This window comes from Ptychodera flava, chromosome 1, assembly GCF_041260155.1.
Source record: "Ptychodera flava strain L36383 chromosome 1, AS_Pfla_20210202, whole genome shotgun sequence".
In the NCBI taxonomy this organism is placed as follows: domain Eukaryota; kingdom Metazoa; phylum Hemichordata; class Enteropneusta; family Ptychoderidae; genus Ptychodera; species Ptychodera flava.
The window spans coordinates 61,188,085-61,215,938 of NC_091928.1; the positions used below are offsets into that span (position 1 = coordinate 61,188,085).

General features: G+C 38.0%; 1 protein-coding gene and 1 long non-coding RNA gene across 2 annotated transcripts; one reads left to right on the plus strand and one right to left on the minus strand.

The window, feature by feature from the left end:
* Positions 1–1,285: 1,285 nt before the first annotated feature.
* On the plus strand, positions 1,286–10,456 carry LOC139142376 (uncharacterized). The gene is made up of 4 exons (XR_011554380.1): positions 1,286–1,527; positions 6,349–6,425; positions 8,806–8,843; positions 10,203–10,456. It is a non-coding gene; the product is annotated as an uncharacterized lncRNA (long non-coding RNA).
* Positions 1,676–20,301, minus strand: LOC139142365 (mucin-22-like). The gene is made up of 5 exons (XM_070712287.1): positions 19,825–20,301; positions 18,782–18,921; positions 16,401–17,590; positions 14,166–14,460; positions 1,676–2,942 (listed from the first exon to the last, which is right to left on the minus strand). The coding sequence occupies exons 3-4, from the start codon at positions 16,873–16,875 to the stop codon at positions 14,240–14,242; spliced, it is 696 nt and encodes a 231-aa protein (XP_070568388.1). The 5' UTR covers positions 16,876–17,590; positions 18,782–18,921; positions 19,825–20,301; the 3' UTR covers positions 1,676–2,942; positions 14,166–14,239.
* Positions 20,302–27,854: the final 7,553 nt, after the last annotated feature.

The window sequence follows — 27,854 nt, forward strand, 5'->3', positions numbered from 1 at the left end:
TCATATTCTATACCACTTTATTTTTCGTTTGCGCTGAAAAATATGTCTTCGTATCTTAGTGTCATAGCTTTAAACTGAATCAGAAACTCAAGCTCTGAAGTTTAAATCGGATTTAATGTATGAACGAAAGCAGTTGAAAGAATTCAACATTGAGGGCGCTATACACCAAGCCCGGGCGCTCCCCTTCAGTACTGTTATGGAGGGACGGTGGTTAAATGTAATACCGTCACATTTCGCTCTTCACAGGCGAATTGCTACATGAAACCCATTGTTGGTATGTTTCTGCCACTAAGCCAATGAGAAAATTCTTTATTGGACTTTAATGCAACGCTTTAATATTAGAAAAAAACAACTTCGAATTAAATAAATGTATGGGGCATCGGAAGGTCTACAAGGTGTTGGTCAACAAGAAATGCGGAAGGAAAGTTGCAAGACTGATTTCTATGCTACTTTAATCATCTTTTTGTCATCAGTACATCACAATCAAAACAAAATGTAAAGAGAATTTAGTATCATTGACTCCCCAGCTACCGGGCATTTCTCTCCAATCAGAGTTGAAGGACTGTGTCGGAGCGAGCTTGAGCGTTATCTGTACTCGCAATCTCAAGATGCACCAAACGCGGAAAGTTACTCAGTTATACCATGTAGTAGCTGTGGTGTTTTCAGACGGGATTCCTGCCTTTTACGGGCTGGTTTTGACTTTTTACGATTTTAACCCCGTGTGGTGGCGGGTTTAAAATCGTAAAAAGTCAAAACCATCCCGTAAAAGGCAGGAATCCCGTCTGAAAACACCACAGCTATGGACCCACAGCTAACCATGGAGGTAATAGACGCCGATGTGCGTACAAATACGTGAGCTTTGTATAAAAATGATGATACGAATGATTTTAGTTTTTTTCACAAATGAAAATTGTATACCTTCAATACTGACCCCCTGTTTCTAAAATGTTATTTTGATTTTCACTGGAAAATGAAATTTAATGTGCACTCTGAACAACCCTACCCATACTGAACATTTTATCACGGTTTTAATCAATACCGTGTAAAATACGTGTGTGCATTTACCAAATTTTACCTTCCTCCTGTTTACACAAAAAGCGAAGTCTGGGAAACTAAAGTGTAGACGGACCCTTTCGGCGTCATGACTAATTAATTACAGCATGTGTGTATGAGAGATATACGTCTTGTAATGGAGTGTAAAATAAATAAAGAGTCACAGAGGCTAGGTTTAGGTTATATAAACCATTTATTTTATTTATTCCGATCATTCAGAGCATGAAGAAAGAAGAGAAAATGATAGAGAAACAGTGTGAAAAACTCAGAACTTATTGGGTCGCCTGTGGTTCTAGGTGCTTGTATGGGCGATAGCGCCCTCTACAAAAGTTGTGTCATAGTTCATCGTGATGGCGTCGGGTAAAGATCGTGTCCGTAGGAACGTTGAATATAATGACTGATGTCGGCGTAATTTTGGTTCATCGACAGGAAAACTTGAAACCATACATAACAGAGATAACAGAGGATATGCAGGTAATTTTTTAAAACATTATTTTGCACACACAACTGTTGATTCGCCATTCTCTACGAGTTGAGATGTGATGGGATCAGTTCTGTAATCAGTAAGCTTGCATTGCAGAACACACCTCTTGACAAAATGACTCAAATATTTCGGTACGAATTCTCCAAAACAACTCACTTTTGGTATATTTGTATCGAAGACATGAAGTGACAGCTATGTTAAATATTTCAGTTCAAAATTCTGTTTGGAAATGCAGAAAATAACCCCATATTGATTTGTTGACATGACTCATGTGTTGTGATGTTGACAAATCACCGTCGATTGTCATACACTTCTTGTCAAAGTTCCTCGATTTTTTCACTGAAAATGTGTCTGAAATTATTAAATTTCATCATGTTCAAACTCTAGAGAAGTAGCGACAACAACTTTGAATATTTTGTCCCAGAATATCGGTTCTAAATGCGAGAAATAACCGATTATTAGTTTGGAGGGTGATGTAAACAGTGCAGGCCGATCGTTTCGTCACGCTTGAGTGACGATTAAAATTAGCGCGTCAAAACTTTTGAACAAATTTCAATATTTTGATGAAATTTAGACATTACACATCATCTTGGTGTTTCTGTCTACTTAGAAAATACATAGATTTCATCGGTGGGATCTCCTCTAACAGCAATTCTATCACCGTCGGCGGTCACTGCCATGTACCTGGGTAGACTCACTTGAAGATGGAAAAGATGACCTATACAAGTTCCATCTTCACTCCAAATCGAAATCCTATCATTGCCGTCATCACAAACATAAACATGATCAGCGCCATCAACGGCAATGCTCCATGGGAAGGACAGCTGACTATCGCCGTGACCGTAGTGACCGTATTGGTACAGGAAATTGAACTGAGCATCAAAACACTTGATGCAGTGATTCCCACAGTCAGACACCATGATGACATCCTTACTGTTGACAGTGACAAAACGGGGGTAGTTGAATTGTGTCTGGCCGCTACCAAGACTACCAATTTGTCCAATGTAAGGTCCATCCTGGCTGTACTTCAGGACACACTGACCTTTGACATCTGTAACAATAACAAACCCCTTCACAAGAGCAATGCACCGGGGATCTGAGTCTGCAGGTAGGGTAATTATTCTGATAACTTTATTATTTTGATCACAAACAACTATTTGCACATTACTGTCATCAAGGATGAAGTAAAGGTTGTCCGGAGAGACAGCTATGGACTTTGGCTGGAATGGCTTGACAAACTGACCACTAAAACAGCCCAACTCCTTTTCACATGTGTAATCCTTGTTCAGTATGTGTACAATGTTGCTGTCACACACCAAAAGTTTATCATTGTGGAATGCCAGACCTTTTACAACTTTGAACTTGTGCCCTTGATGACCCTTCAGAGTTCTTCTTGACCAACGTTCTGAAAGGTCAAAGGTCAAAACAGGATCATTAGAACATGAAATAGAAATACACTGACAACAGGCTGTACTGGAGCTCGTATATCTTGGAAGTTAAAACAGATATAGACACAAATGAAAGTAAAGTACAAAGTCAATTATTCAACCAAACTTTCTACTATTTTTCTCATCATCCTATCTTACATTTTAGTACATTATTACCATGGCAACACAGGTGTTAATTTTTTCTGAAAGGTCATTTTCAAATGTTGTTCACAATGTATCTCAGCTTCTTTATATGTTTTTTCTATCAAATTTGACTCAGACATATTAGTGCAATAAAGGGAACTTTGTCCAATGTAGCTGATTGAGGGAAAGTCATGTTGCCATGGCAACATTTTGTAGATTTTGGTTCAAAAATTATTATTTTGGTATATCTTCTGAGTTTCTTTTGTTGAAATGAAAATTCTTTACAAAACCTTTTTTGATTATAGGAAATATTGAATTGTCAGTACATTGTGAATTCAAGAATCAAATTTAATGAAAACCTGCAGTTTTGTGTAAAAATGATGTTTCTGCAATTTTGCTGAATGAAACAATGTTGGAACTTTCCACCTATGATAAATTCTGTCATTTTACAATGTTAATCAGGGCTCGAAATACTTTTTTTCAACCACCTGTCCACTGGACAAGTCAAAATAAAAAGTACCTGTCCCAGTGAGAAAAGTACCTGTCCAAAATGGCATAATTTATTCTAAGAAACTATACTAGTTTCAATTCAATTCAACAAACTCATGTCCAAAATGGCATAATTTATTCTGAGAAACTATACTAGTTCAATTCAATTCAACAAACTCATGCCTGTATCATATGCAAACTGGCGTAATAGCGGTGTCGAGATAGCCCTGAGAATCTCCCAATCTAAGAGATTTGAGACGTGACCTTAGATAAATCAATATGGCTGCCTCCTGTAAACAGTGATTAGATATTATCGAATTTTCTTTTACTTTTTTTCTGACAGGTAAATATCCAAATAATGATTTTCAAAATTGTAAAAGGTATATACTGTAACAGCGTTTCCGTTTACGCAAAATCCTGCGTATTTATGCAAAATAGTCTGAAATACGCAAAAAAAAATCATGACTGCATAAACTAACGCATTGAGAAATGCCGCCCCTTGACACGGACATACTTGACTCGCACTACATTGCCTCAACGTGGTTCAATGCAGGACAAAAATAGAACATATGCACCTGCTTGCAAGTGACATTTATCATGATGCAACATTTTAGACTTTAGCGGACAGCAACTCTTTATGAAACCTTGTATTTCATCATCACAAAGCATCGTGTCAATCAGTTCTGTATAGACAATGACACTACAGATGCAAAAAATTCGAGAATCCATCGAGTCTACGTTGTTGGTAACACAATACAGTTAATCATGGTCATTAGGTCGCATGTTATTTGGAAAGTGTTTACGGGTGACGATTTACACTCTGTAGGGTTGCATCTTGAGAGGTCCCGCTGGACTTTGATCAGTATCTGCTTTTTGTTGGCCCTTTGAAAACACTAATTTCATTGTCAGACAGTATTTTCTTTGAAACTTTGAACATGAAGTCATTAGGCTGCTCAACGATATATACGAGACATGCATCACGGCATTGCAAGCGTTCAGCTACTACTATACCTTGAAGCCCCCCACGTTATTGTTTTTTGTTAATAGAGCATGCGCATTAAAGGAAACCCCCAAGTTCGACAGAAAAGACTGCCCAACTCACTTCAGATACCGATTCCCACCGACACCGTACGAGTTGTTGATACATTTACGCAAATAAGAACAAAGTTGCGTAAAATCGTACGCAAGTTTTGAAATTGTAACGGGAACGCTGTTATATAAATTTAAACCTATGAATATTTGCTGTAGTCAATAGGTTGAAATACTGGTTGCAGGCTGAAAAAACCTACCTGTCCACTTGGACAAGTACTTTTCAAAACTACCTGTCCCAGGCCAAATTTCACTTGTCCGGGACAGGCAGACAGGTAATATTTCGAGCCCTGTTAATAACATCAGCATGTGCGTAAATATAGCACTCATTTTGTGAATAATTGCTGTTGTGCAACTTATCATTTGATAAATTTATTGATATGTTGTCATAGCAACACTTGTGGACCAAATGTCAAAATTTATAACTAAGTTATAATGTACTCTCTTTATTGGTAATGTTTATTAAAATTCTCTAACAATAATCTACAAAAATTACACAAAGCACAGTGGTACTATAATTATAATGAGGACAATGCTCTTTTTACACATGTTATTTTTATTGAATGATAATTTTTATTTTTTTCAAAGTTTTCATACAGCCTCAATTCATCATTAGACAGTTTTAAAAATATTGCTGTTATCATTAACCTATGATATCAAAATTTAAATGATGAAGTTTATTGATATATCAAGGCTTACAGGTACTGTAAAATCTTGCACTGTGTCAAATTGAAATAGCCAACCAAGTTGGTCACTCTTTTTAAAGGCGGAGCCTCCCTTTAAAAGGACGCCAAGCTGTGGCGGCGTTCATTGTGTAAGTGGACTCCAAACAGGCAACACACGGGCACACACTCCAGAAAATGCCACTTTTTAGTTTTCCCCAGCCGCAAAAACACAGACAGACTGCCAAGCAGACAGTGCGAAGTTGCTGCCGATCGAACTCTGAAAAGTCTGTGGTTATATTCAAAGTCTAGCGCGACTGGAAGACAATTTTTTAGGAAATTCGAGCGTTTGTGGTGGGGAATCGGTGACTGTTGGCTATTTGAACCGACCGTCAATCAAAAGCTTGCATAAACTCTGTTTGCAGGATTAGCAAAATGTGACAAAAGGTTGAGATCAGTTTGTATCAATGTTATAGAAATCAAACATCGTGATGGCCAAGCGTTTGACTGGGAGGAGAACTCCACTGACTAATGCGAGAACCTGGGATTGAAAAGTGCGGCTTTAAGGAGAATGAATGTAATTTCCTTTGTTTCATCCATTCAAAAAAGTTACCATACATTGTATTAGCCATAAAGGTGAAACTGGTTTCTCTGTTTCCGTGTATTAGCTTTATCATAAATCTGTCAGACTGAAAGTCTGTAAGAACGTTTTAATCTTTCTGGAAATTACTAACTCCTCCACAAAAGGTCATCATTAATTTTCCTGTTTATTCAAATTAACAATAAGAATAAATAGAAAATAAAAAGTTCATTCTCTGAAAATTGTCTCTGAATTTCTGTACGACTGATTGCTAGAGTTTTGATGTCATTGTACAAATTATGTTGAATTATGGGTAATTTGCATCATACCATTGAAAAATTACTTAGAGTAATTTCAGAGGATATTTTTTGCTGACAACTTGATGTCTATTGGTACTAATGTTTCATTTCTCTATTGTAGGTCAGTTTACATACAATGGAGTCATCATGTATGTACAGTATTAGTGTGGGCCTTCTGAAATCTATTCAGCATTTTATGTAAGTTGATTTCAATTCACATTTCATTCTTTCAACATAAACAATAGTACCATTACATTAATAGATTATTTACACATTCATCCAGTAAAATACTTGATATACATTCTTGTATATAAATTTATGTATATGAACTTATATGAACCACAACATTAGATATACACTACGTATACCACTTACGTGGTGTTCCATATACCTTCATATACATAATTATATCATACCAGTACAGGGCTCGAAATAATACCTGTCTGCCTGTCCCGGACAAGTGAAATTTGGCCTGGGACAAGTAGTTTTGAAAAGTACTTGTCCAAGTGGACAGGTAGGTTTTTTCAGCCTGCAACCAGTATTTCAACCTATTGACTACAGCAAATATTCATGTTTAAATTTATATAACAGCGTTTCTGTTACAATTTCAAAACTTGCGTACGATTTTACGCAACTTGGTTTTTATTTGCGTAAATGTATCAACAACGCGTACGGTGTCGATGGGAATCGGTATCTGAGTTGGGCAGTCTTTTCTGTCGAACTTGGGGGTTTCCTTTAATGCGCATGCTCTATTAACAAAAAACAATAACGTGGGGGGCTTCAAGGTATAGTAGCTAGCTGAACGCTTGCAATGCCGTGATGCATGTCTCGTATATGATCGTTGAGCAGCCTAATGACTTCATGTTCAAAGTTTCAAAGAAAATACTGTCTGACAATGAAATTAGTGTTTTCAAAGGGCCAACAAAAAGCAGATACTGATCAAAGTCCAGCGGGACCTGTCAAGATGCAACCCTACAGAGTATATCGTCACCGGTAAACACTTTCCAAATAACATGCGACCTAATGACCATGATTAACTGTATTGTGTTACCAACAACGTAGACTCGATGGATTCTCGAATTTTTTGCATCTGTAGTGTCATTGTCTATACAGAACTGATTGACACGATGCTTTGTGATGATGAAATACAAGGTTTCATAAAGAGTTGCTGTCTGCTAAAGTCTAAAATGTTGCATCATGATAAATGTCACTTGCAAGCAGGTGCATATGTTCTATTTTTGTCCTGCATTGAACCACGTTGAGGCAATGTAGTGCGAGTCAAGTATGTCCGTGTCAAGGGGCGGCATTTCTCAATGCGTTAGTTTATGCAGTCATGATTTTTTTTGCGTATTTCAGACTATTTTGCATAAAATACGCAGGATTTTGCGTAAATGGAAACGCTGTTACAGTATATACCTTTTACAATTTTGAAAATCATTATTTGGATATTTACCTGTCAGAAAAAAAGTAAAAGAAAATTCGATAATATCTAATCACTGTTTACAGGAGGCAGCCATATTGATTTATCTAAGGTCACGTCTCAAATCTCTTAGATTGGGAGATTCTCAGGGCTATCTCGACACCGCTATTACGCCAGTTTGCATATGATACAGGCATGAGTTTGTTGAATTGAATTGAAACTAGTATAGTTTCTCAGAATAAATTATGCCATTTTGGACATGAGTTTGTTGAATTGAATTGAAACTAGTATAGTTTCTTAGAATAAATTATGCCATTTTGGACAGGTACTTTTCTCACTGGGACAGGTACTTTTTATTTTGACTTGTCCAGTGGACAGGTGGTTGAAAAAAGTATTTCGAGCCCTGCAGTATATTGATGGTGCAGCTATCTGATTGGTCGAGACGTGAACAGACCGTGGTATATTCATGATATACCACGGCTGGCACACGCGCGACCTTTCGGCTTGAGCAAAAATCGTGTTTTGATGTTCCACGCCAGAATTTCAATATACTGTTATGATACAATATTAGCAATAAGTGACACCCAGCAACGGTATACCACAAGATGTTGATCAGTTCACGACATATATGCACTCGCTATTGCTCAAGCATATATGTCATGAACTGATCAACATCTTGTGGTATACCATGGCTTGGTGTGTTTTATTGCTTAAATATACAGGAATATATCAAGTATTTTACCTGGTGATTGTTAGTGTTACATGTAAAGTAGTTTGTGCCTCGAAAATGAAAGACTTAAACTTTTGCTCAAAACCTTCCTCAAGCAAACTTTCAACCATATCTTTCAAAATCAAGAATAAAATCAGGAGCCACTAAGCAAATTTTGGTACTAGGGAAACAAATTGCCCAATATTCAACAAGAATTGAAATTCAAAATGACCACCATCCCAGTGTTATCTCTATGGGAAAAATTGAATTATCCTGATTTTTCTCAAAAGACAGCTGGTGGAAACTATACTCACTCCAAGAGCTTCAAAATAAGCCCCCACAAGTGGTAGGCCAAAATAGATTAGTGAAATTTTGAGACATCAAATATTTTTCCCAAAGGCGCACGTCTACATGATTAAACTATTTCCTTTCAAACTGGTATCTTTCAGTGTTAAAACCCCTATGTGCTGGCCTTATCACAGTAACGGTATGTGTCTACAAGTTGTGTTGATATCACTTCCTAGAATTAGGAAAGTGATGATATTTTATGGTTATTCAGATATTTCATGGTTAGTGCCTACCGGTACTTGCTAGCATTCCATCACTTCCTAGAATTAGGAAAGTGATGATATTTTATGGTTATTCAGATATTTCATGGTTAGTGCATACCGGTACATGCTAGTATTCCATCACTTCCTAGAATTAGGAAAGTGATGATATTTTATGGTTATTCAGATATTCATGGTTAGTGCCTACCGGTACATGCTAGTATTCCATCACTTCCTAGAATTAGGAAAGTGATGATATTTTATGGTTATTCAGATATTTCATGGTTAGTGCCTACCGGTACATGCTAGTATTCCATCACTTCCTAGAATTAGGAAAGTGATGATATTTTATGGTTATTCAGATATTTCATGGTTAGTGCTACCGGTACATGCTAGCATTCCATCACTTCCTAGAATTAGGAAAATGATGATATTTTTATGGTTATTCAGATATTTCATGGTTAGTGCCTACTGGTACATGCTAGCATTCATCATGGTTAGCACAGGTTTCATCTGTACTCAAACTCAGCACCACAACATTACTGTATATCATTCTATAGTCAATGCAAATGGTAACTTAATACCCAAAGTAATATTTTAAATGTCAGACAAAGTCAGGCAGTACTGGATCAAGCTGGTTTTCAATTTCATGTGAAACTCTGTCTCTAGTATGATTCACATGTCATGCCATGTCTGTTTTAGCCAAATTGTCATTTGGAGAATATATTTCATGGAAAGATATCACTCTTTGCTTGATTACTTAAGGTGATATGATCAGACCTGGGATGTATCCTGCCAAATTTTATGAATTGCCGGTCCATTGATATACCGCTATTAAGGTTTACCGGTACAGCAAAATGTTGTGTATCAATTTGAGATGACCAAGCAAGTTGGTTATTCTCTTTAAGGAGAATTAATTTCCTTTGTTACATCCATTCAAAAAAGTAACCATACATTCTATTCGCCATACAGGTGAAACTGGTTTCTCTATTTTCAGGTGTTACCTGTATCACAAAGCTGTCTACAAGAACACTTTAATCATTCTGAAAACTGCCATCTGATTGTATTCAAATTAAAATAGGAACCCAAAACTATGTCCTCTAAAATCACTGAAATTTGTCTCTGAATTTCTGTACACTAGATAAGTACCGTAGATTGCTAGAGTTTTCAAAGTTGTTGTACATATCATGTTGAATCATGGGTAATATAAATTACTCTGCAACAGAACCTTTGAATTATTACCTACAGTAATTTTGGAGGATATTTTTGTTACAAATGTTCTTTTTCATCTGTTGTAGGTCAGTTCACATACAATGGTGTCAGCATGTATGTACAGTATTAGTGTGGATTTACTGGTAGCTACTCAGAATTTAATGTACGCAAAATTTAAATTCAGTTTATTATTTCAACACATCAACAAGAGTACCATTACATTACTAGAAAAGTTTCTCCCTTTCCTAAAAAGTTATGCTGAATGTTAAATTATTTCCTTTCAAACTGGTGTCTGTCATTGTTAAAAACTTCTAGCCATTGTACAAATCATGTTGAATTATGGGTAATATCAATTACTTTTCGCTGGAACCTTGGGAAAATTTTCTACGGTAATTTAGGAATATATTATATTTTTTTACAAATTTGTACTTTTGTTACAAATGTTCTTATCATCTATTGTAGGTCAGTTCACATACAATGGAGTCAGCGTGTATGTACAGCTTTAGTGTGGATTTACTGATAGCTGCTCAGCATTTTATGCAAGTAAAATTATAATTTCATAGTTTATTCTTACAACAAATGAACAATAATACCATTACATTACATTTGCTAGAAAAGCTACTGCCTTTTCTACAGATTTATGCTGAATGTTAAACTATTTCCTTTCAAAATGGTATCTGTAGTGTCTATGTGCTGACCTAATCAAAATACTGCTATGAATTATGGGTAATTTGCATCATACCCTTGAAAAGTTACCTAGAGTAATTTCAGAGGATCATTTTTGCTGACAACTTGATATCTATTGGTACAAATGTTTTATTTCTCTATTGTAGGTCAGTTTACAAACAATGGAGTCATCATGCATGTACAGTATTAGTGTGGGCCTTCTGGAACCTATTCAGCATTTTATGTAAGTAGATTTTAATTCATATTTCATTCTTTTAATAAGAACAATAGCACAATTACATTACAAGAAAAGTATTTGCCAATTGGTAGTGTTACATGTAAAGTAGTTTGCGAAATGAAAAAGGAGTTTGTGAAATGAAAGACGTATAACTTTTACTCAAATTTTCCTCAAGCAAACTTTCAACCATTCTCTTTCAAAATCAAGAATAAAATCTGGGGCCACTGTGCAAATTTTGGTACTAGGGAAACAAATTGCCCAATATTCATCCAGAATTGAAATTCAAAATGGGCCAAAATAGCAAAATGAAATTTGAAAGTCCGAATATTTATCCCCAAGGTGAATATCCTACCTTGATATTGAACTTTTTTCTTTCAAACTGGCATCTTTCAGTGTTAAAATCCTGTATGTGACAGCTAAATCCTAGTACTTGTATGTCGCCTAAGAATTTACAAAATGTATGTTGAAATCATTCTCAACACTGAATATTTCATGGCAGTGGCGGTGCTGGCATGCTGGCATTCATCATTAACACAGTTTTCAGCTGCACTCAACCCTAGCACCATAACATTAACATTACATTAACATTAACTGAATACCCAAAGTAATATTTTAGATGTCAGACAAAATCAGGCATTATTGGATCAAGTTGGCTTCCCATGACATGGGAAGCCAACTTGATAACAATTTCATGAATACATCGTCTGTGTGCATGTGCACTTGTCAATCAAACTGGGCTGATTTCAATGATAGCTAACTCCACATTGGTGGTCTATGGTCACTGCGTGTGCGTGGCAAGCCATGAATTGAATATCTCATGCAACCGATGTGCGCGTCAAGCTTGACACGTCAATTCATATTTTCGTGTCAAATGAATATTTTCCGCGTAAAATACGCATGATTTACGGTACGTGTCAACGCGACCTCTGCCATGTCAATGTCATATGAAGCACTGTCTCTAGTATGATTCACATACCATGTCTGTTAACCCAAATTGTCATTCGGAGAATAGAATACCGGTATATTTCATGGAAAGATAACTCTTGAAAACAAAATTGGTATACAATGGCTGGATTTTTCAAGGTGACACAGCCATGGGAAATATCCTGCTACTGTTTGTTAACTTGAAATGACCAACAGAGGTGGTCAATGTCTTTCAGCAATAATGTAAATTTCCTTAGTTTCGTCCATTCAAAAAAGTGACCATACTTTGTTTATGCCATACAGGTAAAACTGGTTTCTCCATTTTCACGTATTACCTTTGTCATAAATCTTTCTACAAGAAAAAATAATATCTTACTGAAAATTGCCATGTGCTCCACAAAACAATCACCGTCAATTTCACATTGCATTCAAATTATTCAATTAGAATAAATGGGAGCCCTGGCAAGTACATGCTGTAAAATCACTGAAATTTGTCTCTGAATGGCCTGAACGGCTACAATTTGCAGTATTTTTTTTTTTTGAGAGAGAGACAGAGCGTGAGCATACGTCTTGCTTGGTCAAATAAAACAAGTAGGCCTACGTTGTCACTGTTGCGTATGTTCACTTCAGTCCGTAAATATTGCAAACTAAATACCTAACAAAAAGGTGCAATTCATGAACACCCCTAACATGTCTTAGGTGTAATCGATGTCACAAAAATAGTTGACGATTTATCAAATGTAAAGTTCAAGTTAATTACGACACCCAAAATTTGTTCAATTTGTGCGAGATCGGAAAGTAAAACTCGGGTCTTACATCGGCAGAGCCATTCCATGACGGCAAATATCGACATCGCGTCTGGGGACAATTTGGTCGTGTTTATTTTTTTGTCTGCATTTGATAGCAGCAATGAATGGCCTTGAACTCAATAAATAAGGCACTGAACTTACCAGTTAAATCGGCGAACTACTACGATGGGGTGCGATGTTTTAGCCATTTGAGTCACATCAAATCGTTCACCCCATGACTACGTAAGCTTACAAGCCTAGCACCAACCCGACATGCTAGCCAGGCAGGCGAAGTTTATTCCTTAAAATTATAAGTTCGGGTCAATAAAATACGCTGCTGGTTATAATTGTTGTGAAGTCCGAAGCTCTGCATCAAGATTACAGAATGGTAGGTATTCTTTGAACTTTGAGCAAACAGAACGATGAATGTAAGCAAGGAATAAACTAGAAATATTTATGTTTTTTATCACACGACACCAATGTTATGTCTTGTGTGATAGCATTGTAGTTTTTTACTGAGTGATAGAGATATTGCAAATCTACGGTAGTTGGCGCGATCACTAAGAAATAATCAAGAAAAATGTAAATTGACCGACATATCGACGCAGTTTACGGCTCTGCACGCATCGATAACCATAGCCGCGACTGGGCATGTGCCGCTAACGGACCACGCTTATCCACAGGCCCACGGAAGGTTTCGTAGATCGTCGTCGGATGGGAAGTGACTGACACTGTGAGGCCGAAGGCCGAACCTCGGTAGAAACAACATTTCGATAGAAACCTCGATAGAAACAACATTTATCGTTGATCTTTGGTAACCATACTGGTATGTACCAATTCTGATCAAATTTGAGCGACACCGTATAATTGCGGTATTTTTTTAATTTTGCCGCCCCCAATCCTCAAATACATGTAATTATATACATGCACAAGGTACACCAGTTGGTTATTCTGATAAGATGAAAACTGACACCTGGACTAGAGCTGAGAGAGCTCCTCAATAAGCATAGAAAATTAATTCTGATACAAAGACCATTGATACTGAACAATATTACTTACCAGATTTACTATTCATTCTGACACAAAGACTATTGACACTATTTATTACTTACCAGATTTACTATTCATTCTGACACAAAGACTATAGACACTATTTATTACTTACCAGATTTACTATTCATTCTGACACAAAGACTATAGACACTATTTATTACTTACCAGATTTACTATTCATTCTGACACAAAGACTATAGACACTATTTATTACTTACCAGATTTACTATTCATTCTGACACAAAGACTATAGACACTATTTATTACTTACCAGATTTACTATTCATTCTGACACAAAGACTATAGACACTATTTATTACTTACCAGATTTACTATTCATTCTGACACAAAGACTCTAGACACTTAACACCATTACTCACCAGATTTACTTCTAGCAGTACCACCAGACATCTTAGAGGATTCTGAACCACTAGGCATATCGTCACCACCAGTACTAACTGATCTCCTCTGTTTCCCGTTTACTTCCAGTAGGTGCTGTACCACCAGACATCTTAGAGGACACTGAACCACTAGGCATCTCTTTCCCACCAGTACTGACTGAACTCCTCTGTTCCTGTTTACTTTCAGGTACTGCTGTACTACCATCAGATTTCTCTTTACGTCCAAAGATACGCTTGGAGATCTTGCTGAAAATGCCACCAGAGTCTTTCTTCTCTGTGAATGGATAAGAAATACCTACATCAACAGTAAGTTCTGTACTGCGATTTTAAAGGGCTAGTAATGATAACCTTTCATGATTTTTTCTGTATTTTTGTTTTTTAATGTCAACCATTATTAGTTCCAGAGACCAGCTCTGGAACTGTTAGTTTTTGCTCACTTTCCTTCTTCTTTCTTTCTTTCCTTCTTTCCTTCTTTTTCTTTCTTTCTTTCTTCTTCTCTATTTCCAGTATTACTATCATAGAACGTGCTATACACAAATTTACCTTAATTACCCAGAATGCATTGCGACACACTTATCGACGTCATCGCTCAGCTCGGACGGGTTTTACGGGCATTTCTTGTGTGTTTATTTATTTCAATTTTTATTCTGCATTGCTCGACTATCATATTCCGTTCAGCTATTAATAATTCTAGCTTTCTTTCGCTTTGTTTTTTGTTGCTTTTTGATTTTATTTTCTCTAAATACTCGCCGTACGTGGCACTATACTGTTTCGCCCCGAATGCTCATGAGACAACAATGGCGGCGGATCGATCGCTTTGCTCGCATAGAGACAGAAAAGTAGGCTTTCTGTACGTTTACAAGTGCAGCTGGGCATATCGTGTACCTAGGCGAGGTGGGTGTGCTCGAAAACGAAGATCAATGCAAAATTTGGATTCAAAATCGGCTGTTTTGGCGGAGAAACTGCCCGCCGTATTTCTGAGGAGCCACCAGCGGTTTTTCCTATATCAGTCTGCGAGGCCGTTTAACGCCGGTAACACACAGCCCTGCCATGCAGAGCTAGGCAGCATACTTGAACAGATCCGGTCAGCGGAGCGAAAATTATTGCTCTGGCTCGCGAGAATGTCGTCTGATATACATTTCCGTGCGTTGTTGCCCCCGTATGTATCTGTTGCGTTTTTACCGTACATGTAGGCATTTGTAATCTGTGGACTGCCTTGCTTTTAGTTGTATTATGGTGTTTACTGCTAGCAGCCCTAACTATAGGTACGTGCTTGAATATTAAAATCCAAAGCACTCTTTCATTCTGCACCTATCTTTGTCACACATTCTCTTGTTTCTTCCGCTGCTCTGGTCTCTGGAACTTCGCTTTTGCTTGCAAATGCTTTCTAGTTTCTTGTTATAAGTCTCTCAAAGGCAAGTTGATATATTCATCTCGTCAACTCACCCTGTACTTGTGTAAACTGTGTTGTTATTGTTGACAATTGAATTCTGATCTGGGTTAGAATTCAAATGTAAACAATAATAGTGCATTTTACATAATAGATGCTATGTTGACAAGCTTAATGGTGTATATTTTAGCATTTTTGGATAGAACTGATATTTATTTGTGGGCTGAGATTGAGCATCACTTCAAGTTTGGAATTTCTTTTTCTGGCAAGTATTAGACAGAACTTCTCCCAGAGTGTAAGACATTCCATCTCAGACCATTTTTTGGTTGGAATACTTTTGTCACATCTCTCTTATACTTGCAAAACTTAGAGTCAAATACGTTAGTGTTATTTATTGTACAAAAACACATTAACCCTTTCACCCCCAGTAAAAAATTCTTTAGATCTTCCATGAAAACTCCAATTACTAGAGCTCATTTCAGTACCTTTATATGGCAAAATGTTCAGGGATTATGGGAATATTTTTATCAAATTATTTGTGTATAACTGTATTTTTACCCTGTGAAAGCCAATATTCATATTTATAGGATTTCCACATTATAAAATAACAACAACTAGGCAAAAAATATTTTGCATTGTGCATGTTCACTGGCTATCATGATACAATTTCTTCACTTCTACAAATATTATTTATCAATGGCAATAGACAATGAAAACAATGTGTTTAAGTTTCTCATGTGCTTTTGCAATGGTAACTAGTTCGACATGGACACTCTTTTCGACAACATGTGTTTCATATAACATTGTTATGTCTTTTCTAGTACCTTCTCGCAGCTTCTGTGGTCGTGTTGATGTGGCTGTCTCCATCTCACTTCCCTTTCTGACAGTCATCTCAGGTTGTGTTGGTGTGGCTGTCTCCATCTCACTTCCCTCCCTGCCAGTCATCTCAGGTTGTGTTGGTGTGGCTGTCTCCATCTCACTTCCCTCCCTGCCAGTCATCTCAGGTTGTGTTGGTGTGGCTGTCTCCATCTCACTTCCCTCCCTGACAGTCATCTCAGGTTGTGTTGGTGTGGCTGTCTCCATCTCACTTCCCTCCTTGACAGTCATCTCAGGTTGTGTTGGTGTGTCTGTCTCCATCTCACTTCCCTCCCTGACAGTCATCTCAGGTTGTGTTGGTGTGGCTGTCTCCATCTCACTTCCCTCCCTGACAGTCATCTCAGGTTGTGTTGGTGTGGCTGTCTCCATCTCACTTCCCTCCCTGACAGTCATCTCAGGTTGTGTTGGTGTGGCTGTCTCCATCTCACTCCCTCCCTGCCAGTCATCTCAGGTTGTGTTGGTGTGGCTGTCTCCACCTCACTTCCCTCCCTGACAGTCATCTGAGGTTGTGTTGGTGTGGCTGTCTCCACCTCACTTTCCTCCCTGACAGTCATCTCAGGTTGAGTTGGTGTGGCTGTCTCGCATCTCACTTCCCTCCCTGTCAGTCATCTCAGGTTGTGATGTTTTGGCTGTCTCCATCTCACTTCCCTCCCTGACAGTCATCTCAGGTTGTGTTGATGTGGCTTTCTTCATCTCACTTCCCTTCCTGACAGTTATCTCAGGTTGTGTTGGTGTGGCTGTCTTCATCTCACTTCCTTCCTTGCCAGTCATCTCAGGTTGTGTTGGTGTGGCTGTCTGCATCTCACTTCCCTCCCTGCCAGTCATCTCAGGTTGTGTTGGTGTGGCTGTCTCCATCTCACTTCCCTCCCTGACAGTCATCTCAGGTTGTGTTGGTGTGGCTGTCTCCATCTCACTTCCCTCCCTGACAGTCATCTCAGGTTGTGTTGGTGTGGCTGTCTCCATCTCACTTCCCTCCCTGCCAGTCATCTCAGGTTGTGTTGGTGTGGCTGTCTGCATCTCACTTCCCTCCCTGCCAGTCATCTCAGGTTGTGTTGGTGTGGCTGTCTGCATCTCACTTCCCTCCCTGCCAGTCATCTCAGGTTGTGTTGGTGTGGCTGTCTGCATCTCACTTCCCTCCCTGCCAGTCATCTCAGGTTGTGTTGGTGTGGCTGTCTGCATCTCACTTCCCTCCCTGACAGTCATCTCAGGTTGTGTTGGTGTGGCTGTCTGCATCTCACTTCCCTCCCTGACAGTCAATTCAGGTTGTGTTGGTGTGGCTGTCTCCATCTCACTTCCCTCCCTGACAGTCATCTCAGGTTGTGTTGGTGTGGCTGTCTCCATCTCACTTCCCTCCCTGACAGTCATCTCAGGTTGTGTTGGTGTGGCTGTCTTCATCTCACTTCCATCGCTGACAGTCATCTCAGGTTGTGTTGGTGTGGCTGTCTGCATCTCACTTCCCTCCCTGACAGTCAATTCAGGTTGTGTTGGTGTGGCTGTCTCCATCTCACTTCCCTCCCTGACAGTCATCTCAGGTTGTGTTGGTGTGGCTGTCTCCATCTCACTTCCCTCCCTGCCAGTCATCTCAGGTTGTGTTGGTGTGGCTGTCTCCATCTCACTTCCATCGCTGACAGTCATCTCAGGTTGTGTTGGTGTGGCTGTCTCCATCTCACTTCCCTCCCTACCAGTCATCTCAGGTTGTGTTGGTGTGGCTGTCTCCATCTCACTTCCCTCCCTGACAGTCATCTCAGGTTGTGTTGGTGTGGCTGTCTCCATCTCACTTCCCTCCCTGACAGTCATCTCAGGTTGTGTTGGTGTGGCTGTCTCCATCTCACTTCCCTCCCTGACAGTCATCTCAGGTTGTGTTGATGTGGCTGTCTCCATCTCACTTCCCTCCCTGACAGTCATCTCAGGTTGTGTTGGTGTGGCTGTCTCCATCTCACTTCCCTCCCTGACAGTCATCTCAGGTTGTGTTGGTGTGGCTGTCTCCATCTCACTTCCCTCCCTGACAGTCATCTCAGGTTGTGTTGGTGTGGCTGTCTCCATCTCACTTCCCTCCCTGACAGTCATCTCAGGTTGTGTTGGTGTGGCTGTCTCCATCTCACTTCCCTCCCTGACAGTCATCTCGGTTCTGGTTGTGTGTGTGGCTGTCTCCACCTCACTTCCCTCCCTGCCAGTCATCTCAGGTTGTGTTGTTGTGGCTGTCTCCATCTCACTTCCCTCCCTGCCAGTCATCTTAGGTTGTGTTGGTGTGGCTGTCTCCATTTCACTTCCATCCCTGACAGTCATCTCAGGTTGTGTTGATGTAGCTGTCTCTATCTCATTTCCCTGCCTGACAGTCATCTCAGGTTGTGTTGATGTGGCTGTCTCCATCTCACTTCCATCCCTGACAGTTATACTTTGTTGCAGTGTTTTTGTCTTCCTCGTCAAGTATTTTTGCTTTACTCTGAGCACCATCCAGTGTAGTGCTATCTGAAAACAGGATAAAAGAACAGATGTAAAAGTCTACAGTACTTTTTGTCTGAAGTTTAAAGGGCTAGTGTCTGCAACTTTTGATAATGTTATGTTTTGTACATTAATTGCAAGTTGTTGTTCTACATGTACTGACCAACATGTTGAAACACCAAAGCTATTTAGCTTGTCAACACAGCATCTACTCATGTTAGATTTACGTTCAATGTTACATATTTGAATCCTATTAATGGCTAGAATAGGAATTTGCAGTTAAAATACAAAACTAAAATAGTCAGAAGAAAATCATGCAAGTGTTTTTGACAAGATGATAATTGGTGCTGCCTTTCATATATACCAGTATGTACATTACAAGGAAAGCAGCTTTCATTGATTCTGTAGCAATGTTTATTTATCATTATTATGGGAAAGCAAAGAATGGAAGTTGATCATTTTGCCTAGAGGTCATAAAGAGGATCTTTTTATGAAATGTTTGACATGTTTGAAGTCATGCATCAACATCATTTTATTCATTTAGTTTTATTGAAATATTCCATGTATTCTTGTTGTCATAAAAAGGTTAAAAAAGGAATGACTTTGCCGCTTTAAGCTGGTTATCTAAATAGAAAATACCCTAAACTTCTTTTAGTATGTTTGAGTAAGATATTAATTTGTTGTAGATTAACAGTGGCTTTCACTGACTAAAATTATCAAGACATACACTTGTATGACACTATGTTGAAGTAATGCTGGATAAATTTGGGTCTGAAAGCTGCAGACTTTACTCCATGTTCTTTCATGTATCTTAAATAAGCATTCACCGATAGCATTATGATTGATTATTCCCAATTTAAAACATCATAACCAATCAGTACTTTTATTGTGTTTCTTCTCATATAGTAGGACAGACTAAAAAGGCCTTACCTTTTATTCCTACGTCATCATCAGAATATTGACTTCCAACTTTCATTTTAGCAATTCCTTGTAGTTCCAACTCAGACTGTATCTCTTCCAGAGCTGACAGTTTTGCCTCTAGATCACTGATGATCTTTTCCTTCTCTACCAGTTCAGATGAAAGATTCTCAAACATAGACTTGTCAACACGTTTGGTCAATTCCTTTTATATTTCAGTTATGTCTATTGTCTGAGTTAATTTTCTAATGTGTTCTACCAAAGTAGCCTTTTCCTGTTTAGCTTCATCTAGTTGATGCTGTAGAACTGACTTTTGAAAATCTATTTCTTTTGCATTTATTCTTGCTGACAGCTCAACTATGTACTCTGTGATTTGGATCTGGCTACTTTGACATGGAAGTAAACTTCTAGCAAGTAAACTGACATTTTCATCTGATACTGGTAGAGTTTGAAATTTAGTGCCATCTCTGATGAGTTGTACCTCCATTTCTACAATGAAAAAAAAAAATTGTCATTAAGACCATAATAATCAAGATAATTTTCTTCAAGACAGGAAAAGACAGACTAACTGATCTGACTGAAGGCCACCTTTTGCTAGTGACTGCATTTCATGAAAGATAAAAATAATAGATACTTCCTTACACAATATTAAAACACAAAGTGTATAGTCTTCCAAAAAATAGATACTTATTGAAATTCTGGCATAAACCAAGCAACCTTTCTTCTTGATGTTGAATATGAAATATCATTCCATACAAAGCTACCCAGCATGTACTTTCCAATTAATGTAGTTTAGCAGACATATTTTCTGTTTCAATGACTGGGCTGTTAATTTTCATGTTTAATTTAACAATTTCATAATCAAACTTATGGGTACATTGAAGTAATTAAAATGCTTCCTACACTCCGAAGCAATTCAAATTATAGAATATTATATTATAGCTTTGTCAATACCAGTGAATTTTGTGACGTCATATCCATACATTATTACTGATAATGTATTCCATTATGGGCATTATTCAGCATTGCGGCCCCACAGCGAGCAAGTTCTTTTTTTGAAAACGAAAAAGGACTGCGCATTTCAAAGGAGGGAAAGTATCGGATAAACCGTGCAATACACAAACTATAAATCTTGATAATGGTTCACAATATTGATAATAATGTCTTACTGTACGATTTATTACATTTTTTGAGTCCTCACGTACGCACTTGTCGTCTGTCTGGCTGGCGCTCAGCATGCAGTCCCGTCAGATACGCGGTTGTACTACGTTTGTTTACAACATGGTATCGCTTCGTTGTAAACAGAACTCAGTACGTTTGCAAACTCCTAGACGATACTGGGTTCGACACATGGCATATTATGTATGTCAGTGGCCATGTAAACGATGCAAGATGAAAGGCTACTCAAACCAACTGTAAACGGGCCAACAACGGCAGCTTGCTGTCATCAACCTTGACCGGAAGTGTCTACGGATATACTACGGAGCCATTCAAAGTCTTGGTCCAAGGTCAGCTACAACCAACAATCATGACGACCATTGACTCTCCGTTGATCTAACATCTCAGCCACCTAATTCTGATGCACTGACTGTAATCAGAGACAACTTTCATTCATTGTTTTTTTCTCCATGTCTGTGATTTTACCTTGCCTTGTTCTCGATATCGCGACAGTACCGAAACCCTCCAGTATGTTTGTCAACTGTACCTTTCAAGCACCCGTTTACGTCAAGTTCTGTCGTTCGCCGAAATAAATAGCTCTTCTCAAGAAGCCATCGAAAATTAAATTTATAGACACAATTATTATTGAAATATAAACATTTGAAATAACATCATTGAACTCTGTTGATATTGTTTGCAATGAATGCTGTACTACTATAGCGACATAATAATGATCGTATTGATCAGCTGATACATGGCATGCAGCTCGCTGATCATGCTGATGTCGATGCATGAACATTCCGTTTTCTTCATCTTTGGCATTTCACCATGTCTACTTTTTGAATGGCATGATATTTAAAGGTGATGTTTCAAGTTTGATATAGACGGTAGGGATGCAGTTACTTTTCATTTCCTTCGAAAATACATCGTTTTTCAATTCAAAATGAACCGTGAAAGTGCTGGTATTTTTTGTGCTGAACGTGCGTGTTCAGTGCAGTGCACTGTGCAGTGTGGAGTGCATGTATGTACAGAGTCAGGGCCGGTTCATGCTGGACGACGCTCACTGGCTTCAAACTCAGTTTAAATTTCCTTTTTTATTCGTTTTCTACAACTACAAATTCACTGGCATTGCCAAAATTATAAAATAATAGCAATAATGCACCCCTTCCGGCCCATAATGGACGAAAGCAAACTGCACGACATTCGCCTCGTACATTATGTCGTGCAAAGTTTGCTTTCGTCCATTATGGGCCGGGAGGGGGTGCATTATTGCTTAAGGATGTACGATCGGTAAAATTAAAAGTAATGTCATTTCTCTAAATTGTCAATTTTTGGATACTCCTTTGTAAGTATTATCAAAATGTGTGATAAAATATAGGGGTCACCGTGCTCGTTTGTGAGATAAATGACCATGAATTTTGCCATTTGTGAGAAAAAATGCTGAGTCAGCATTTTTTCACCAATGCATTTTCTATGGACGAAATAATTCAATGCTGTTTATCTCAAAATTTAGCGCGGTGACCATATAATTTTATTTGATCAGTATTATTTATTTCTCTGGACTGAGCTTTGTGCAAATTTTCATGAAAATGACATTAGTAGAAATTGATTTTCCAGCAAATTTCAATGTAATCCTATGGGAAGTGACAAATTCCACGCGCGCGTACCACTCGTACATCCTTAAATATTTGCAGTCAAATCGTCATGAAGACAGTTGTAAATAATACACAAATTTGCATATCGTGACGCACATCATTTCTATGTAAAACTGAAAAAGTCCACAGATCTCTCCCAATAATTCAGATCATACACCTCCAGAAGCCAACAACATACAGCTTTGACCTGTCTCTATGAAACATTTTGCCGCCAGCTGCAACTTAAGATAGTAGAAATAATGTCTTCTACAGACCTGAACATACCTAAGTCACTAAGTAACATTTGCCAGGAATGTTTGTAAGTGGTTCAATGTTGACGTTATCTTTTATTGATTAATCACAATATCAGTAATTGTTACCTCGAGTATTCATGTCCCGACTTGGTGTATCAGTCAAGAGATACCTTGTAACACCCAGTAGTGCTAAGACATCCTGTCTACAGGATAGGATATGTTGAACTGTGTCTGTATTTGTTGTCAGTACTTGCAGCATATCACACTGCCTTCCTTTCAGTCTGATACACTTCTCAGCTTTGAACATTGTCTGTACACTAGTCTCAGTGGATGACTTCACTTCCAGTGCTTGGTCAACCTCAAGTATCAACATCTTTGCTTTATCACTTTCTGTATAAAAATCAATGGTAATATTAAACATTAATAGTTGCAATTACTTTGAAAGTGACATAATTGCATTCCTCTTGATTTTATATTTTGCTGGGATGTGAAAAGAAAATGTATTATTTTTGCTCTTGGTGGAAACCTGAATGTTTGGTAATGAAATCTGCTCTCTGTAGATAAATTAAATTGCAAGCTGGTCATGTCATGTTTGATGTCATTCATATTGATGATAAAGTTTTAGTTTTAATTGTTTTCAGTTAAAATTCCCAGTGTGTATTGAAGAAGTAATTAAGATTGAATTCATTTGCATGCATGGTTCCTTGACTTAAAATATTGTGAATCACTTCTTTAATAGGCATCAGTGTTTCATTCTGTCAAAGCTTTAACCTATCAAGTTAGTACATACCCTGTTTAAGATCATCAACAGAAATGTCGGTGATATCGTCTTCAACATAACCAGTTTCTTCAGCCTTCTAAAAGATAAAGATTCCCTCATTATGGTACATTTGCCAAACGAAAACTTTTCCACTCATACTTGTTATTAATGATATTGTTATTCATAATTTCACCTCTTTTTATTGTCAAAACTGATGTTCCATCACAGACCAAAATGGGCCCACCAACATTGGTATCTGTTATTAGTGACTCGTGTTCGGGTGGTGAAGTCGAGTATATTTACTTGTTTGTTTGATCCCTGGGATTTAGATTTTGTAAATTACTGCAAGTAAATTTCTTTTCACCCTATAGTCAATAAAACACTCAAAAGAAGCTGAAATGAACTCCCTTATGTGTTTGCATTTGCACAGATTTCTACTAGTAATATTTTGAATTCACCAAGGGTTGATCAAAGCCATCATGTATTGCTGTATGTTTCATTACATTTTGCTGACTAGTTTTAATACAATAAAACAAAGTAACAATATTTATTCTAAGTCTACCATCACAGTGTCACATGGCAGATATAGTTTTAGGTACCATTATACTGCATGTGAGTTCGAATTTAATCAAGAATTACATACCGGTACATTCAATGGCTGTCACTGCAGACTATCTGTATCTCTTAACATAATGACATGAAATAATATTTTGCACACCTTTGAACTTGTCTGCTCGTCATCATCACTGTCTTCTGCCACGACAACATGGATTTCCATTGGTTGAATTCCACCACTATCTCCTGCAGGAAAATGAAGTTACGTTGCATGAAGATTCGGTATATTCACTAGTTTCACAGCAGTGCAGAAATTTAGACTAATAAGTTGTCTTACCAGATTACGGTACATGATGTAAACAAAGAGATATTCATGACTTGCTAATTATGCATCAGCAAATAGGCATACTATTTCATTCAGAGTTGAACAGGTCATGGTTTTCAATAATTAATGAAATCTTTTCTTAATATTTGTAAGTCATCTATGTATGAATTTAAATTTGTCAAAGTAAAGAATGATAAAGTAAGTGGTTGAGTTCAGAGAAAAAAGCAAGTAATGATACACCCAATACTGTAACAATCATAAAAACTTTCCCTGAAACAACACACAATTTTTTCAGAATTACAAAATATTCAGCTTAAACCATCAAAACTTACGATTGATAAAGAAGAGTTCAAGTTCCTTGAACCTCTCCGGGTTGTATGTAGCCTTCAACTTCAGTTTGATCCCAACGTCTGCAGCAATCTCTCTCATTTCATGTGTTATCAGTAGTGGTTCAAATGCTTTGGCCAGACTTCCACATCTACAAGTCTGCTTTACTCTGTAGAGATTGTAAAGAGTTAGTAACCTAAGTAAGATTGCCAAGGACTCTGCTGTTGCACTGAGTGGATCAACCCCATCACCAAGTGTCTTCTTGCAGACTTTCTTTACTTCTTCTCGTCCATTTTCACATGCCAGTACCTCATCTACTTTACGTTTCAGTGCATGTTTACAGTCTGTCCATGCAGCCTTCAGTTTTGCAATCTTTTTCTGTCTCTGTTTTGCAGGAAGGGCTTTAAATACTTCTTCTACATGTAGTTCTTTCAGAAGTTGGTCATGTACATTATCGTCTAAACCTACTTGTACATCAAGAGAGTCTGTGAAAGTGAAGTAATGAAAACATTAGAGCATCATGGGACAAAAATAATCAGGGTCTCAAAGATTCTGTAAAACACATAGCTGCTGATCATCAATTACACTCATGACATCTGTTGTCATGAAATGGTGTAAACAATACCACTTAATATATGAAGTCTTTAATATCAAATGTGAAAGTGAAATTAAATTTAAACCATTAGTTTTGTTTTCTAGGTGTACATGGTGTACGATAATTAAAAACTCATATGAAATCAATGTAAATGCAGAAAATAAAGTGACCAGAATACCTTTTCCGTCTTGCCCAACTTCATTATCTTTACTCTCTTCTCCAGAACGTTGCTGAATACTTGTAGTTAGCATGGATGCAAACCTAGCATAGCTTGTTGATATGACTTCACTCTTCAAAGTCTCTCTTCAGGTCCTTTGCTTTCTCAAAAGCCAGAGCTGTGTCTGCCAGATGTTTTAGTACCTTCTCTGACAGGTTTTTCTCAAGATTTTCTACAACACAGTTGTCAGCATGTTTCTTAAAGTATCTCCTGATTAAGTGAGCCAGATGAGAATATTCATCGACAGCTGTTGGTAAACCAGATACCATTGCTTCTAATCCATAGAAGCTGTAATCAATGTAGCATGGTGCTGGCAGACAGAGATGAGACTGTTGTAGAGATCTGAGCAGAGATTTTGCTGTATGGCCTGGAAGAAGTGTGGGCTTGATATGAGGATGCTTCATCTTATCAGAAAGTAAATTTTCAACAGTCTTGTCTGCTTGTTTAGAGACACCCTGTATCTTCCACATTGGAGGGTTTGTGTGCGTTGCCTTCCACTGATTAGCTGCTTTACCAATGGATGTTGCCATGACATCACATCTTTCTATGGCTTCTTGCACATTTAATTGACCACAGGTTAGTATGTGGTGCTGTGTGATCTCTCCTGTTGGGTCTTTCAAAAACGAACAGCTGATTGGTCTTGGGAGAATCTCCTCATGTGGAATTTCTGGCAGCTGCTTGCCGTGAAACTCTGCTCTGTAAGCATTCTTGAAATATTCATGGATCCGAGGTCCGATGGAAAATATCAGGTCTGCTTTACTTGCCATTCGCAGCATCTTTTCTTCAAATTCATGTATCCCGTACTCTTCAGCTTGCAGGCAGGTAGATTCTGGACAGGCATGGTTGATAAGAACTAGCTTTGCATCAGGGAAAACTTCTGCTCGGATATCAGCTGCTGGGGAACCTGTTTTTGGAGCGTACCCAATCACATATTTCACATTTTCCAATTCTCTCAGGTCTGGGTAGTATATCTGATGATGTAGCAACCATGTCTTCTTTTGTTGTGCATCTTTCAAATCAGTCCATTCTTTTTCTGTGCTGGAATCAAGGTAACACCACAGCTTTCAGCATCTGTCTTCTGGTCATCACTGAGTTTGACGTCAAGTACAGTAGAGTAGGCTTTCAGATCTTCTCCTGCCTTGGCCTTCCTTTCACAGAAATCTTTGATAAGAGTTCTCTGAAATCCTGTCAGACCCAGCTCATCTTTATTCCAGGAATCTCCAACAAATAATGCTGCAGGTTTGGAACTGAGTAGATGAAGTTTGGCATTTTTGAAGAGACTTTCATGCATTGCAGATGCAGCATTGTGTGTCTTTGCAGACAAACCAATCACATGTTTGATATCTTTAACTTTCCAAATACTTGATAGTAGTTGATATGATTTAGAAGCCAGTTGATTGCAGGTGGATCTTCAGCAGGACTGGACCATTTTGGTCTGGTAGCTGGAATCAACGTAACTCCATGTCTTGCTGCATCTTCCTTTTGTTGCTTACTCAAATCAACATCAAGGACAGTGCAGTGTATTTTAGAAAATTCAACAGGTTTCTTTTTCAGTGTATTTTCACAGAAATCCATGATCATCTTCCAATTTGCTAGGCTATATGAATTTCTCTTCCATGATGTTATAAACAGTGCTGCAGATCCTTCCATTTTGTTCCTTGGTGAAATTCCAGATTGCATTAATTGTGAATTCTTGTCCTGAAAATAAGTTTAAAATGACTACATCGCATGTTTACAATAGTAAAGTATCGAGTATCTTCATCAAAGTCACATGCTCTGTCTTATACAGTAATGACTTGTCATTCAGCTTCAAAGTTCAAGGGAAAAGATCTTTAGAAAATTATGTTGGCATTATTATTTGTAGAGATGACAGTTCAGAAACACCTCTTTGATTTCATCCTAAAAGCCAGCTGTTGTCCACATCTCAACTGCATGCATGTAAATTAAGTCGTATTCACAATTCAGCATTAATATGTTAGATCTGATATTTAATGGCATACACATTGCTTACAACACATGAGTCTAATACAATGTTACAGTAGTTTTTGGTCTAAGAAGGCATTTTTTACACACTTGACTTTTCTAAATTAAGGTTGACATTTACAACACATAGTTACAGAAAAGACCAACACTTTACAAAACACAAATTAAATTTAACATAGTGTGCCATTTCACTAATGACCAGAGTAGATAAGGTGAATTACCTGCCAAATGTGA